Here is a 14,880-nt window from a genome sequence, read left to right on the forward strand (position 1 = left end):
GTCAGACAATAACATGATTTATTGATATTAGTATTTAATGCAAAAGGATGGTTTCATGCAGACAGATACACATTAAACAGTCACTCATTGACCTATTCTCTTTGTTGACTTCTAAATGAGGCACAAACCTGGCTGTTCTTTTAAAAGATAAAGGAAAAGTAGAATAGAATAATCTCACGCTCAAGAGGGGTAAGTATTTATAAATGCCCATTAATTCATTTGAAGGTGGATTGGAAGCTTTTAATAGGGGCGGTTTATGTTTAATTAATCTTGTACTTCATGCTGGCCAGCAAGGTTTTGTGTCTTCAGCCTTCATCCTCATCCACTCCCAGCCTGTCCATTGATCTCACCATGAGCTACATGCTGTTTGGATACTGCTCATTAATTATAAGTAATGGGCTTATATTAAGGCCTCATTGAAATCCACAGATCTTTTTAGTTCCCCCTGCCTGCCAGAGCAGCCCAGAGCAGCCCAGGTTTATTAGTTCAGCTAAAGCAATTGTCTCTTGGATGGAAACACTTCCTTTACAAGAGCTTTCCTTTACTTTATTATTTTTGCAAAATTGCCCTCATTCATTTTGGCAGTGGCAGGTGAATTAACCTGCCAGGAATAATCTGAGATTGTGTTAGCCCCCCCCCCATCCTCTCCTGTCTAGTATAATAATACCATGGCCCCCTGATAAAACTAAAGCTGTGGTAATTTAAACATGAAACATAAGTCGACCATTTTCTAATGTAATTGAGCTATTTGTAATAGCTTTGTTATACTCAGGAGGCTCGTACTCCACCAGGAGTGTATAGTTAAGTCAGTATATTTAAGTGAAGAAAAATCCATTTTCTCATCTATGTTGTGTTTCAAGTTGAGAAAGTCTTCAGTAATTTTAATTCTCCCGGCTGATGACGATTACTAAGTCTTACTCCAACCCCTGCAGAGACGCTGAAGTCCTCACAGCAGGGGACTGCTTTTAGACATCCTCCTACTTGTTGACTGTGTTGGCCTTTAATTTATGAACGTTTTTCAAAATAAATATTCATGATTTAATTTTTGAAAATGTGAAAATGCTGTTGAGTGAAGTAAGAAAGGCTTTTCTCTAAATAGAAAATAGCCACTCCAACTTGTTGTGTGTCAGACATCGACACACACACTTGCACACAAAATGCACTTAAGAAAATAGTTCATTAATAAGTGTTTATAACATTGTGTTTATTAAATATTAATAAACAACTCTAAAGGGCTGTTCACATGATATGTATTTTTAATTGCTCTTCAGCTGTTATAGCAATGACTGTATGTTTAGGAGCCTTTTTCAAAAAATGATTTCATAAATGATAGACTGCCAGTTAAAATGCATCACAGCACATTTTTATGGCTGTCATTATAATAAAGTTAATTAATGACACTATAGGAAATCTGTGTATTAAATATTTATAACTTAGATGAAGATAGACTCACTAAAACATATTGTGCATTGATGAATATTTAAAATGTGTTCAATAAGTAGTGGCTGAGAAAAAAATAATGCACCTAGGAGTCCTATTTCTTAATTTGTCATTTTATTCTTGCTTAAGTTGAGCTCTCTATAACATATCCTAAGACTAACAGTGAGTGTTGTTATTGTTGAATTATCTAAACTTTATATGGCTTGGCTTTATTTTCCATGTGCTTGACATTTTTTGAGCACCAATTTAAAAGTTAGTAATCATTGCTCTGTACTTTTGCCCCCAGATGTCAAGAAGACTGTCCTGTAGGCACCTATGGTCCGCAGTGCAACCAAAGGTGTGAGTGTCAGAATGGAGCCAAGTGTCACCATATCAATGGAGCCTGTCTGTGTGAAACAGGGTTTAAAGGCCCTAATTGCCAAGAGAGATTCTGTCCCCCGGGCCTATACGGCCTCATCTGTGACAAGTACTGCCCCTGTAATACCAGCAACACCGTGAGGTAAGTGAGACATCAGTGCAAGGCCACACACAGCTTCACTTCCACCAAGCCCTGAAGCAAAGCCCCCATGTATCTCCATATGAATAAAGACTCCTGCAACTCAATTCCGTCTCATCTCAGCTTTAAGCCAGCTCTCATTCTGAAGTCTGGACACCTCCTAGCCATGTCATCCAGTTAGCTTTTAATCGCGACCTTTACTTCATTTATAATTTCTCAACAGCATTCATAGTTAATGCAATGTTAATGCTCTGATTCCGGCAGGAGTTGGGCATCGGCCATAGAAGTCATTACAGAACGAAGGAGAAAAGGGACACCTCATCTATCTGAAGCAAGCAGGCAGACACATAGATAGATGGATTGCTGTTGGCGCGGGCTTCACACTTTGATCCAGCTCAGAAATGAAGTGTTGATAGTTTCATAGCTGAAACTTGACTTCACGTCTTCTTTGCTCCTGTTGTTGTCCCCATATTTCCTTCTCATTATGTTGTAGCTGCCATCCGCTTTCTGGTGAATGCACCTGCTCAGCGGGATGGACAGGGCTTTACTGTAATGAGACCTGCCCACCTGGATACCACGGAGGGGGATGCATGCTGTCTTGCAGCTGTGCCAACGGAGCTGACTGTCATCCTGTCACAGGTGCCTGTACATGCGCCCCTGGGTTCATGGTGAGTATGTACCCTCACAGACCACACTACCTACATTATTCTTAATTTGACCTTTTCTTGGTCTCAGGTAGAGATCAGGTAGCATGTCAGTGTAGCTATGTTATACAAACCACCATGCAGCCAACATTAACTCAAGAAGAAAATTTAATATTCACTAAAACAAAACAAGAAAAACAGCACATTATTTTCTTTTTTATTAAAAAAATAAAAATCAATGACTTTCAGGATAAAATTATTCCACACTTACATGTCTGTTTTAATTTAAACACTGCTGTAATTAGTGTCTGCTCAAATTATGCTATTAGATACATTATTTTCTCATAAAACACTAATTGTCATTTTTGACCTTGCTCCTTGTTATACCTAAGAAAAACTGTACCTCTACTTAATAATAATTATTTTACCTGCTAGCGCGTCCTTCTCCTGTGTGAGTGTTTTGTGAAGGTTGCAGCTTTGATTTACGTTTCATGTTATTAGCAGCTCTTGTAAAATGTTTGTGTCATTGTGGTCGTTATGTTTTTTGGAAGTGGTCCCAGTTCTACTTTAGAAGCTTTTTTTTTTCGGTACACAAGCACTCAACAGCAAGGTGAGACGTTTTTATTATGGCTCCTGTTATGAATGTTCTCTCTGTGGCACCACAAGAAAAATCCCCTCTCAGTGATTTGTTTTTTTTCTTGCGCTGACATTAATGATCAGTCATATGTATTTCACAAAAATACAGATGACATGCTTTGGCTTGTGGTGTCAGAGAGCATATCTGTGTCCCCGCACCAATTGTGAGAAAATTGATTCTTTGACCTATATGTGTTTCCGTTTTTGCAGCCCTATTGTCCCCTTTTGCAACTGTCAAATTAGTTGGGTAACTTCAATCAGTTTTTCCATTGTAGTTCTTGTCTTGCAATCTGAAGTTACAGAGCAACAGAGACCGAGAGGGTACATTTCTGCCAGCATTACATTTCAGTGGAAATTGCCTGTGTCTTACAGCGGGCCACTGTGGTGAATTGAGCTACAGAGCGGGGCTGCAGACTGTGTCTTAATTTGCTCCACCTGTTCTCTTTGGCGGCTGCTGGGAAGGGCTGCCAGATCCATTAAACAGACCTAGAGGGCAGGAGCTGGATAGAAAAAGGAGGCAGTCAGATGGGAACAGACACACCTCATATGGAGGATTGGTGTGTTTGTGTGTGTAGAAGGGAGGGGCGGTGAGTGAGCACTCACGGTAATGTTTTTTTTTTGTACTTTTAACAAAGCTGCTGCTGTGCAAACAGCACAGACACTTTGTTAGGAAAGCAGGGCTGTGTAGCTAGTTTGTCACATGTATAGCACATGATTTTTATCAAGTGGAGATTTAAAAATGTGCTCCATGATGGTGTTGAGGCCATGATTGCTGGTGAAGTCACTTCCCCAGGGGACAGCTGATAAGACTAAGCCTCCCCACTGCATCCTTGTTCTGGAGTCTCATCGGGGGGCAAACCAAGCAAAGTGTTGGAGCAGACTGAGCACCTGCACGCTTGATTTAGCTCTGGTAATTGGACATGCTCTTTTTGCCTGGGACAAAGTGATTACATGTTACCTATTCAGGCATTGTCCATTGCAATCTGCAGCATAGAAACATGTCTCCCTCGATGTCTGTGGTTTGTCCCCATTCTGTTGATACTGCTGTATCTGAAATATGGATGCATTCGAAATGGATTCCAGCTTGCCTTTGTAGGTGGTAAAAACAAATCATTTCCCTTTCTCTCAGGGCTTTCTAGCCTCATCAAAAGGTTCAGGGGTTCATTTTCTGTGGTGCTGCATGAATTTTAAACTGCAGTCACTCATCCAGTTAGATGAACTGTTAAGGAGTGAGACTGATTGGTAATTAGGAGTGCCATTTGCATCTAGTCTCAATGGATACCAGCCTGATCAATGTTGTGTCAGCTAGTGGCTTTCCAGAGAAAAAAATGCACTCCAATTACATTAAGATACTAATAGGTATGAATTTAGTGCCTTGGCCAAGGACGACCTGGCCTCCTCTCAGCGGCTTTGGTCTGGTTTCTGCCTCCACCGGCTGTGTGGTTATGTAAGGTCCTGCTGCTCTCGTGCAATGGACTGACAGCCCGTGTATTAATAATGATTCTCCACATAAGACTTCTATCCTTCCCAGCTCAGAAGGAATATGAATCAGTCGACTAATGAGAGGGCTGCCTTCCCCTCTCTTGAGAACAGACCAACCACTGGTCTCTCCACCATAAGGGTGAAACCAAGTGGAATTTGACGCAGCCATGTATGCACCGAAATCCATGTGGTCATTTGTGGCTGCGTGACGTTTCATCCAGGAGTCCAGTCATCAGTAAATTGCCTGTGCTCTGAAGACTGAAACCCTCCCCCCTCCTTCTCTTGCTGTCCTCATCCATCTATCCCCAATACCCCCCCCCCCCCTCACCCCAAGCTGGTCGAACTTCTCTCCACACTTAACAACTGCAACTGAACTGCTATTGTTAGCAGTCTTGAAGCTGTCATTTTCAGCAGAACAAAGGTTATTGCAACCGATTGATAAAAATTTCATTCACAGACAGGCTCTTTTATGTGGTGTACGGGGAGGAGAGATGTTTTAAGATGTGTGTTCTGCCCCTGGCGTCCACTGGCACATCTCCTCCTGCCTCCTGTTTAAACTGAGTTCAAAATGATAATGAGAGCAGTGAGCAGCCAGCAATCCCCCAGTGCTCTGGTGAGCGAAGCTGGAGCCACTCAGGACTCCTCTGGGCCTCTAATTGGAACTCTAAATCATTGTGTCACCTGTCACTCAAGGCAGGGTTTGAAAGGGAGGGTGTGGGAACTCGTATAGACTGGCTGTGATCTCCAGCTGAGGGAGGGACGAGACTAGTGGAGGTGGGCTGTGCTCAGCCTTTTAAAACCAGAAAATTCTAATGAAAGCAGGCTGCAGAGGACATGGAAGGAGTGCTCCATTTTCTGTACCAGATAGTTCCCTCTAATGCATTGGTAAGGGACTCAGAGGTTGCACTAGCATGGCTGCCAATCTCCATAGTGTTCTCATTAGTACTAAGGTGTGAGTTGACAGCAGTGTGTTAGGGATACCTGTGGGATCCTGTTTACCCCTGTCCATCCACCTTACTCTGGAATTTGTTTAGTTTTTTGTTCTTTTACCACATTTTTCTCCCTAGCTTGGCTTTGGCCAGATCTCCATGTATTTTCATCCTAAACCCCTGTAAGGTGTAGCTACAACACCTCCTCATACATAAGACACGATAAGGTCTGCAAACAGAGGAGAAGGAGTGGGGGATGCTGTTAAACCACAGCCCAATTTTTACCCAGGAGACCTGGCTGTCAGATTCATTTAGAAGAACTACTTGGGAAAACATCATGGTTTGTTACAATGATTTAACAACATGTGTTACAAAGCCAACTTCTTCCACCTGCAGTAAACTAGATGAGGGCAAATAAACACACAAACACAATAAAACAGGTCTGTTTCCTTACCAACAATCCCAATAAATATTTTCAACTGCCAGCTGTGTTCTGGATATTAACAGTGACATAACAGATGAGTAGGGTTAGGTTAGTAAGTTAACTAGATATTATCAGAACTAAAATACAACATTAAATCACTCATGCTGATCCATCTAACTTGTGTCTTCAAAGTCACTCCATATAGAGCATCATAGTTTTTAAAATGAGAGTTCCGCCTCTCCTGAGAGGTATGGAATAACCACAGGAGGCGACACAGTCAACAAGCTGCGACAGTGTCTGTGGCACACCGCTCAATGAAGCAATACTGATCGAAAACACACTCCTTTCCCTTTGATCAAACTCTGAACAGGCAGATGGATTTTTTTTGTCCAACAGGAAGTTGAAATTTCCAAATATCATATTTGATATTTGCTGTTTTATATCCTGCTGTTTTCCTGTTTTTACTTAATTCTTACTGTGTCAGACTTTGAAATCCCAGTGCACTTTACTAGACATGTATTCCACCAGCCATTTCTCATAGCAAGAACCACAACTTAATGTAAGGCGTGGTTGTATTATAGACATAAAGGGCATATTTAGCTTGTCTGGAGAAGGATGTGGGAAGAGTCTGGATGGGCTTTGGAGTCCTGCGAGTCTATCTGCTGAAAGAGGAAGAAAAAAAGAGAGAGAGAGATGGGGTGAAGCAGGGTTGCAAAAAGTCAAGCATGGCTGCAAGTAGGTGCTGTCAGAATATATAGAGTGCGTAATTGGAAGCAAGGAAGCGATAGCTTTGGTTGATCAAGAGCTTTCCTCTCCTTGAACTCCAGTTGCTATCATACATCCATTCAGTTTTACAGTAGTGGTGCTCCTTTCCTGTATACAGTAAACAGTTCAGTAAGTTGTGGAGAGGTGCAGTGAAACCTTCCCTGTATTTTAGTTCAGGCTGTATTCTTCCTCCAGAGTCAGCATTTATTGTCGTGCTGATTTTTTGTGTCTGAGCTTTACTTTATTTTCCTTCCACAGGGTGAGGACTGTGCCACGGTGTGCCCTCCTGGTCTATTTGGACCTAACTGCATGTCCACCTGCTCCTGCCATAATCACGCATCCTGCTCTCCTGTCGATGGCTCCTGCATCTGCAGGGAAGGTACAGAATAATTGACTCGTGGTGGAGGTTGAGAGCAAGTGCTCATCATGAGATTACACTACACTGACAGCACTGCATTCTGTATGATCTGACAAGCCAGAGTCTTACATGGATCAACACACATACACACTGTACTGATGGACTAAATCCCTTCTGCCTTCTGTGGTGCTGGTTGATTTCCTGCATGTATACGACTGCCAGGTGGCCCCCGCAATCAATTTATTGTATATCCAGCCGTCAGAGTGTCATAATCACAAATATGGAATTCAAATAGTGATCGTTGTCTCAGCTTAAGTGGCTTGTATATTAAACACTTCACTGGATTGTCTGAAGAGGTGAAATATATATATATAAAGTAAGATAAGCAGAGAGCACCCTGGGGACAGATTAAGCATTTATCCATAATATATCTGCTAATAGCGCTGTACACACACCACAGCCGAGGCTGTGTCATTATTTCTGCAGGTGTTTGGCCATAAAACTGTATTAGACAATGTAATGCATTTATCTGATGAAGACTTTATCTCACCAGAGATAAATACATCCCATCCTAACTGGGATGTATTTATCAACCAAACACAGGCACACGGTGGAAGGATTCTCCTCTGGGAAGCATGAATTCTGTGCACAATAGTTTTTTTCAAATCATCTAGTACATAGAGGATACATAAGGATAAAAAACACCAAACAAATCTATGTGATGACTCCTAGCTTCTCATTAATAGACAGAGAAACATACAAGAACACTGCCTACCAATAGGATGGGAACTTAAAGCCATTATTGTTTAAAAACACAACTTCTGTTAACAGTTTGCTTTATTTCTTCTTACCCGAGGCTGGCAGGGTGTGGACTGCTCCATCCTCTGTTCCAGTGGTACGTGGGGTCTGGGCTGTAACCGTACATGCTTGTGTGGAAACGGAGCCGCATGTGACCCTATGGATGGCATCTGTACTTGTTCTCCTGGATGGAGGGGAGAGCACTGTGACGAGCCCTGTCCTGTAAGTCTGTCAAGAGGGCCTTGCACATTTAGGATCACCCTACGGCCTGAGGTGACATGTTGTGACACACGTTTGTGTGTTTCCATTGTTGTTGGTGTAGGATGGCACCTATGGCTTAGAGTGTCGAGAGCGCTGTGACTGTAGCCATGCTGATGGATGCGACCCAGTCAGCGGTTACTGTCGCTGCTACCCTGGCTGGACAGGTAAGTGCTGTTATAGACATCCCATTTTATTCAGACACACTGAATTACCAAAACAGCAGAATGTGCATGGGCATTTATGATTTGTGTCATACAGTATGTTTACAGAATGTCTAAGCAGTGTTTTGTTAATTAAACGTTCAGTTTGTGTTCCCACTGAGCCGGTGGCGTAGCCGAATGAGAGATGTTGAGAATTTAGCTCTAAATTAATTCTCTTGGCTGACACACTGATGCTATGTAATCACGCTTATGTTGCATCTATTATTGGTTATACACAACAACTGAACTGACTCATAAGATAAATATTTGGAGGCTGAATCAGATGCTTTTATGATTTTCAGATGGTCGTTGGCTCTCTGTTTGAGCACAAAAACGAATACTTCTCATGAACATATGTCCGCCCCGTGTTTCTTGTCATTTAAACTATTTGCTTACATGGAAAGGGGCTGCAGGTTGGAAATGTGTGAATGTCACAGCAAGGGTGAGAGTCATTATGCTCAAAAATGAAGCATTCGCATCTGAATGTCAAATACAGGGGGGCTAGCATAGGACCTGGTCTCTGAGCTTGGATAGAGAGGTGCAGTCAGGGAGGGAAAAGATTCAGCAGGAAAGGTCAAGCCTGTGAGCTCTCAGCAGCCCACTCCATTCAGCCTCCTGAGCTTAGGGCATTTATTCTGGGAAACAATGTGGGTTTTATTATCTGCAAGAACGGAGCCGGCAAAACGGGCCTCTCATGCTCTGAATCCTGTGCAGGTCGGGACCATCTGTCAGCCGTAATTGAGTCACCAGGGTGCAGGGCTGGGGGCAGCGTGCAGCCCAATGGGTCGGACAAACACACATACATACATACATACATACATACACATAGTGGAATCTTCACAATTGGCTCTCTGAAGAGAGGAGCACCTAGAGAGATAGAGGGCTGTGTGGGATGTATCACAGGGCTAAGTCCTGGGATTGAGAGTCCAAGGGATAGAATAAAATAGCTATTTACAGAAACTAACACTGTCATATCACGGAGGTTGCTAGATCCAGACTTGCGTTCTACTTTGCTGTCAACTTGCGGCTGGTATTATTTTCTAGTAGAATCTCAACTGTGTGTGCACCTAAGTAGCTAAGCTGTCAGTGAACCACACAGTTGTTGCTGAACTGTCGTAAGCCTGACATCAGCCAACAAAGATTTTAAAAAGCTCTGAGACTAGCCACATGCTAGTCCATGTTAAATAGGACCCGGCCTTTTATTTCTGAAGAGATCCTAGTCCGTGTCATAGAGCAGGTAATGTAAGTGTGTGTTTACATGCACTGAGAGAGAGAGTCAGTCAAAAAAAAAGGGGTGAGTGAGGTTTGCTTTGCTCTGTTCGCACTGTACAAATTGGATAGTGGGACCTCTGGCACTTCTCAGTGAAAAGACTCCTTTGAAGAGACTTCAGTTCTGGCTTCTCTCGCTCTTTCTTCTTCTCCCTCACTAGGCATCCAAAGCCCCTCTGTTTGTCACCATTAGACTGAAAAATGTGATGCTCTGTCCGCATTCATTTTCTGACAGTAAAGGCAGTCTCTGTTTTTTTTTCTGCCTGGCCTAGCAGAACCTCAAACACACTTGCACAAGCCTTGGCCTCCTTTTGATGTCCTGTCTTGGCGTCTGACTAAATCACTGATACCATACCCCCACCTCCCCCCCATCAGCACTAACATTTCCTCCCTTTTACTCTTCCATGCCAGCCCTAGGTGCTGTGGTTACTGTATAACATTAGTCCCCAGAGTTTAGTCCAGGTTTAATTCAAAGCTACTGCTCTAATGCAGCTTTAATGGCCACACCATTCTCAGATATTCTCATTCAAAGGAAATTTCAAATGAGGCTTCGAAATAAAGGCTGGTGCTTGAAAGGTTACAGAGTTTGCAGGCATGTGTGTGAGTGTGTGTGTGTGTGTGTGCATCTGAAGTGATGTTCAGTAGTCAATTTCATGAACCTGCACATTTGTGTGAAGCACAGTACATGTGACTTTTCCTTTTTCATCCCCCTTTTTGAAAGCATGGTTATGGCCTAGAGAAAGCATGGGAACATGCTAATGCATTCATCTGTGCATCTGTCACAGCCCTGTATGGATGCAGTATTTTGCACTTGTTGGTTTGAGCAGCACAAAACACACCGTGACACTTCCAGACTGTACTCTTGTAGCTTGAGCACTTCCCTTCAGCTCTCTACGCAACCCCGGGTCTGCTGAAAGAGAATGAGAGACAAGCTCGACCTCTCTGGAGAGCCAACCCTGTTAATCAACACAGTGCACTGGCAAGCAGCCCCAGTCAGATCAAAAATAAAATACATGTGGAAAGGAGAAACAGAGTGTGAAAGATGGGTTGAACTCAAAAGAAAAAAAAAGAAAAAAGAAAACACATTGCAAACTGCAGCTTCTTTATTCCAAACTACAATCAATTGAAAATCTAAGCCGGCTGAATAACCCTGCGTAGATCTGGTATGAGCAGACATGCTGTCTTTCAATGATGTGTTTTTACAGATGGCACGCTATTTAGAATGGTTCAGCATACCAGTCTTTTGCCTACTTAGCGTGCATTCACTGAATATTCGTTATGGAAATGTGCCTGCAGGAATCCACTGTGATAATGTGTGCCCACAAGGCTTCTGGGGTCCCAACTGTTCCTTCAGCTGTTCCTGTCAGAATGGAGGATCCTGCTCTCCTGAAGATGGCACATGCGTGTGTGCACCTGGATATAGAGGGACCTCCTGCAAAAGAAGTGAGTCTTCCTTTCTCTTTTTCTCAAAGCAAAAATGTTACTGCATGACTCTGAAGGCAACAAACTCCATCACAGTATTGACCTTGCCCTGATCTTTGAAGAACTGTTCAAGTGCGAGCCAGCTGAGGAGAGCCACTTAGCTGTCGGCCATGTCTGCTTGAGTGTAAACCCTTCATCACTGCTATCTCCTAATCACAATGTCTTAACCCTTACAGCAGTGCCACACACATAAATACAGACACATACACCCCCACCAGCACCCCGTTACTGTCCTCAACAACCAACTCACAGTGGGAGACGCACAGTCCTCGCCTAAGGCTCATCAGAAGGCATGCTCACTGGGAGTGCTAGCTCTGGTTTCTGACAGGGGTCTGTCTGAAGCTGCTCTCAAGTGATCAGCTCACTGATTGGGAATGAAATCCACAGTCACAAACCTGTAAACATCCATTTCAGTGGAATGTAGGAGCCAGACTTAAACAAGCTGTGGGTGTGTGTGTGTGTGAGAGAGGAGATGATTACTCTTCCTAAATTCAATATTTACACAGATAATTTAGTCGTCAGGTGGAATCCTCGTAAGTGCAGTTTTGCTGTTTTTTTTTCTCATTGAAATTTTAATTGAAGGATTACATGCTTCTCCAGGGGCTGATAAAATGTATTACACCTGCTGTTTTAAATATAATCAAACTCCACTGGGTAAACTTAACATTGTACGGTTGTTAAACTTTAAGTGAGGCTGTTTTGTCAGATCAGAAAATGTTTCTATTTTGGAATAGAAACCCTTTCAGTCAGCTCCTGAGAATCCAGATATTGTGGAGTGGGAATCTTCCCCAGATACTGTGGGGGGAAAAAGCAACATAAGACAGATTTCTAAGGCACTCACTGTGTTGAAATAAAAATACGTTAGAAACTGAAGCCTTTTAAAAACTGCATTATTAACACACAGTTGTGTGCATCCTGACATATACAGATCTTCACACTGCTCTCAAGCCTTGACATTAAGCAGACTGTCACAAGTCTTTTAAAATTCCATCTCTGGCTGCAGATGAAATGACAGTGATTACAATGAAGGCTGACTTTTTGGCTTTCTCCCGTTACTCTCTCTCTCTCTCTCTCTCTTCTTTTTTTTTTAATTCTTCCGAGCCTGATTTTTCTGTTCTCTCTATGTTCGCTCTTGTCATGTGTTGTTTCATCGTCATGTTACACCCTTTTGTTACATCCTGCATCGATACTGCAGGTTGCTAGGTGCAGCCATGTACGGAACAGTGCAGCTTTGCTCATCTGTTGAGATTGGAAGCTCTGACTGTGTTGGGTTTATCTGTGGTAAACTACAAACTGCATATCATTCAGAATTTTCAATACATTGATGTCATAAAGATAATAAAATAAAGACGATTTAACACACATAAGATGTATTTTACTAAGCTATCAATTGGCTTTTCCTCTACGTTCCTCTAGTTCTGTGTGCAGGCCTGTCAGGATCTTTGTCTCTACTGTGTGAATTATTTCATTAATTTTGTGTATTGAAGGAAACAGAAAGTCTGTCTCCACACTTGATTGAGGGAAAGTAAAAACAACCTCTACACACTTATACACATGTGGAAGTGGTAATAAAGCAACTCATTAATTAGTAACTAATTGTACAATAAAAGCACAATTACACAGTATGATTGCACAATATAACAGAGAGAATATTAGTGCTTATTTCATTTCAGATCACATTTGCATTGCTTTCAATTTTACAGAGGAGAAATAGAATCAAAAATCTTTATCATCATTATGCACGATGAAATTTTGTCCAGTTGCTCTTGACACACTCATAAAAGGCAATATACACAAAAAGAAAAATACAAAGAACATGATAAATATGAAAGAATAGAGGTATTATAGTCAAGTCCAGCAGGAGTTATAATGTGCAGCGTAGTGCATATCACATAGCACAGGGTGTGAATGTGTGTCTGCAGTGATACGATGTGAGTGTCTATAGGGTGGAGATGTGTGTGTATGTGAGCAAGGAGTGATTGATTTCACAGCTCTGGAGCCATGTCTCAGTCTGCTTGTATGAGTCTTGGAGCAAACAACCTGTTGCCCGGGTGGGTGGGGTCTGCAGCAGTATGCCTGGCCTCCCTCTGGATCCGATCAGAATATAGAGAGGACCTCCTACAATCCCCTGTGCTGTTCTCACCCCCTAGGCCAAGTCTTTTCTCTCCTGTGTAGTGCAGCTACCTTAGCACACTGTCGCACTGAGACAGACCATGCATGTGCTCTACTGTGACCTGTGTAGAAGTTTGCGAGCAGCTGAGAGGAGAGTCCAGCACCTATTAGCCTGCTGAGGCAAAAGAGCCTTTCTTCACCAGGAGAGAATTGAAGAAAGCCCAACACCACGGTGGTGTCGTCCGCAAACTTGACAAGAACTTTTGTGGAGTAGAAATGCAGTGAATCGCTCCTTTACATGCCAGATAAAGTGGAGTCAGACAAAAGGCTAAACTGTGTCACAGGGTTTATCTTCTGATGAGCACGACTGATTGGAGATTTGTGGCGCTGCCATCTAAGTGCTTAAATAAATTAATATGCAATGTAACTCTCAACCTTTAAGTGGGACTGCAGCAAAGGTCAATACAAGGTGAATTACAGATAAGGATGTAGCATGTTGTTTCTGCACATCATGTGAAGTCTGAGACGTTCTGAGTACAAAGCTGACAGTGTTGCCCGAGACTGCCAGGTGGTCATCTCACTCAGCGTTTTAAACACAGACATGTCATATGGCAGGTGTAACTGATAACCGGCCTAATGGCTCCTTTCAATTTGTGTGTTACATTTGGATATGTGACTCTTTTAAAAAATATTGTACCTGTCTTTCTTTTCAACACTGGTGACTCACTCCCTCTGCTCTCCCTCCACGCTCTGTTGGGTGCAGTCTGCTCTCCGGGGTTCTACGGGCACCGCTGCAGCCAGTCGTGTCCGCAGTGTGTGCACAGCACTGGGCCATGCCATCATGTCACGGGCCACTGTGAGTGCCTTTCGGGCTTCTCTGGTTCTCTTTGCAACCAAGGTGAGTACTGCTCTGTGTCCTTTTGACCTTTTTCTGTTGTCATATTCATTCACTGTGAAGTTTAAGGAAAACAGTTACTACTTTTTACATTTGAAAAAGCCCCCATGTTTTTATTTCCCTGGTATAAAATGCACAATGATATGTATAGAAATGGTTAAAAATCAACCTTTTCTGTCACTGTCTTTGGTGAGGACACCTGTATGTTTTCTCTCAGTCCTTGCTGTGCTCTCGGCCTCTAATAAGATCAACGGATGACCTGCTGTCTCTCCCACCGGCATCTTAGACTTGAAACTTTGAATAATGGCTATTATCAGTACAACCCAGACCCCACAAAAAAAAAATCAACCTTCATAGAAGCTTGAAAATTTGCTGAGATCCAGTTTTTCAGACAAAGAATACATTAAGTGTGTTGCTGTCTTTCAACAGAGAGAGCCTCATGTAAGTCACTTTTCACAGACACAAAGAAACAACATGTGCACGTCTGTTCTCACTAAATTTAAATTCAAGGCAACTTTGCCTTTCTGCGTTGCCTTTGACGATATTTTAATCACATGGGAAGACCTTGGCGATGATGTTGCGATGCGGCAGTCTTTTCTTGCTTCCTTGCTCTTCTTTATTTTTTGCCCAAGATGTGTTTGATTAAGGAGTCATGAGTTATTTCAATATATTTCCCTGAAACAATGCAT

General features: G+C 42.5%; 1 protein-coding gene across 1 annotated transcript in view; it reads left to right on the top strand.

Moving 5' to 3' along the window:
• megf11 (multiple EGF-like-domains 11) overlaps positions 1–14,880 on the top strand; it is a 49,952-nt gene that overhangs the window by 28,065 nt on the left and 7,007 nt on the right. Inside the window, exons 10-16 of the mRNA XM_028431065.1 lie at positions 1,727–1,939; positions 2,430–2,604; positions 7,075–7,195; positions 8,031–8,194; positions 8,295–8,397; positions 10,999–11,145; positions 14,060–14,194. Coding sequence (XP_028286866.1) covers positions 1,727–1,939; positions 2,430–2,604; positions 7,075–7,195; positions 8,031–8,194; positions 8,295–8,397; positions 10,999–11,145; positions 14,060–14,194 — 1,058 coding nt within the window. The remainder of the gene's footprint in view (positions 1–1,726; positions 1,940–2,429; positions 2,605–7,074; positions 7,196–8,030; positions 8,195–8,294; positions 8,398–10,998; positions 11,146–14,059; positions 14,195–14,880) is intronic.

The sequence above is a fragment of the Parambassis ranga genome, chromosome 19 (assembly GCF_900634625.1).
Source record: "Parambassis ranga chromosome 19, fParRan2.1, whole genome shotgun sequence".
Lineage (NCBI taxonomy): Eukaryota > Metazoa > Chordata > Actinopteri > Ambassidae > Parambassis > Parambassis ranga.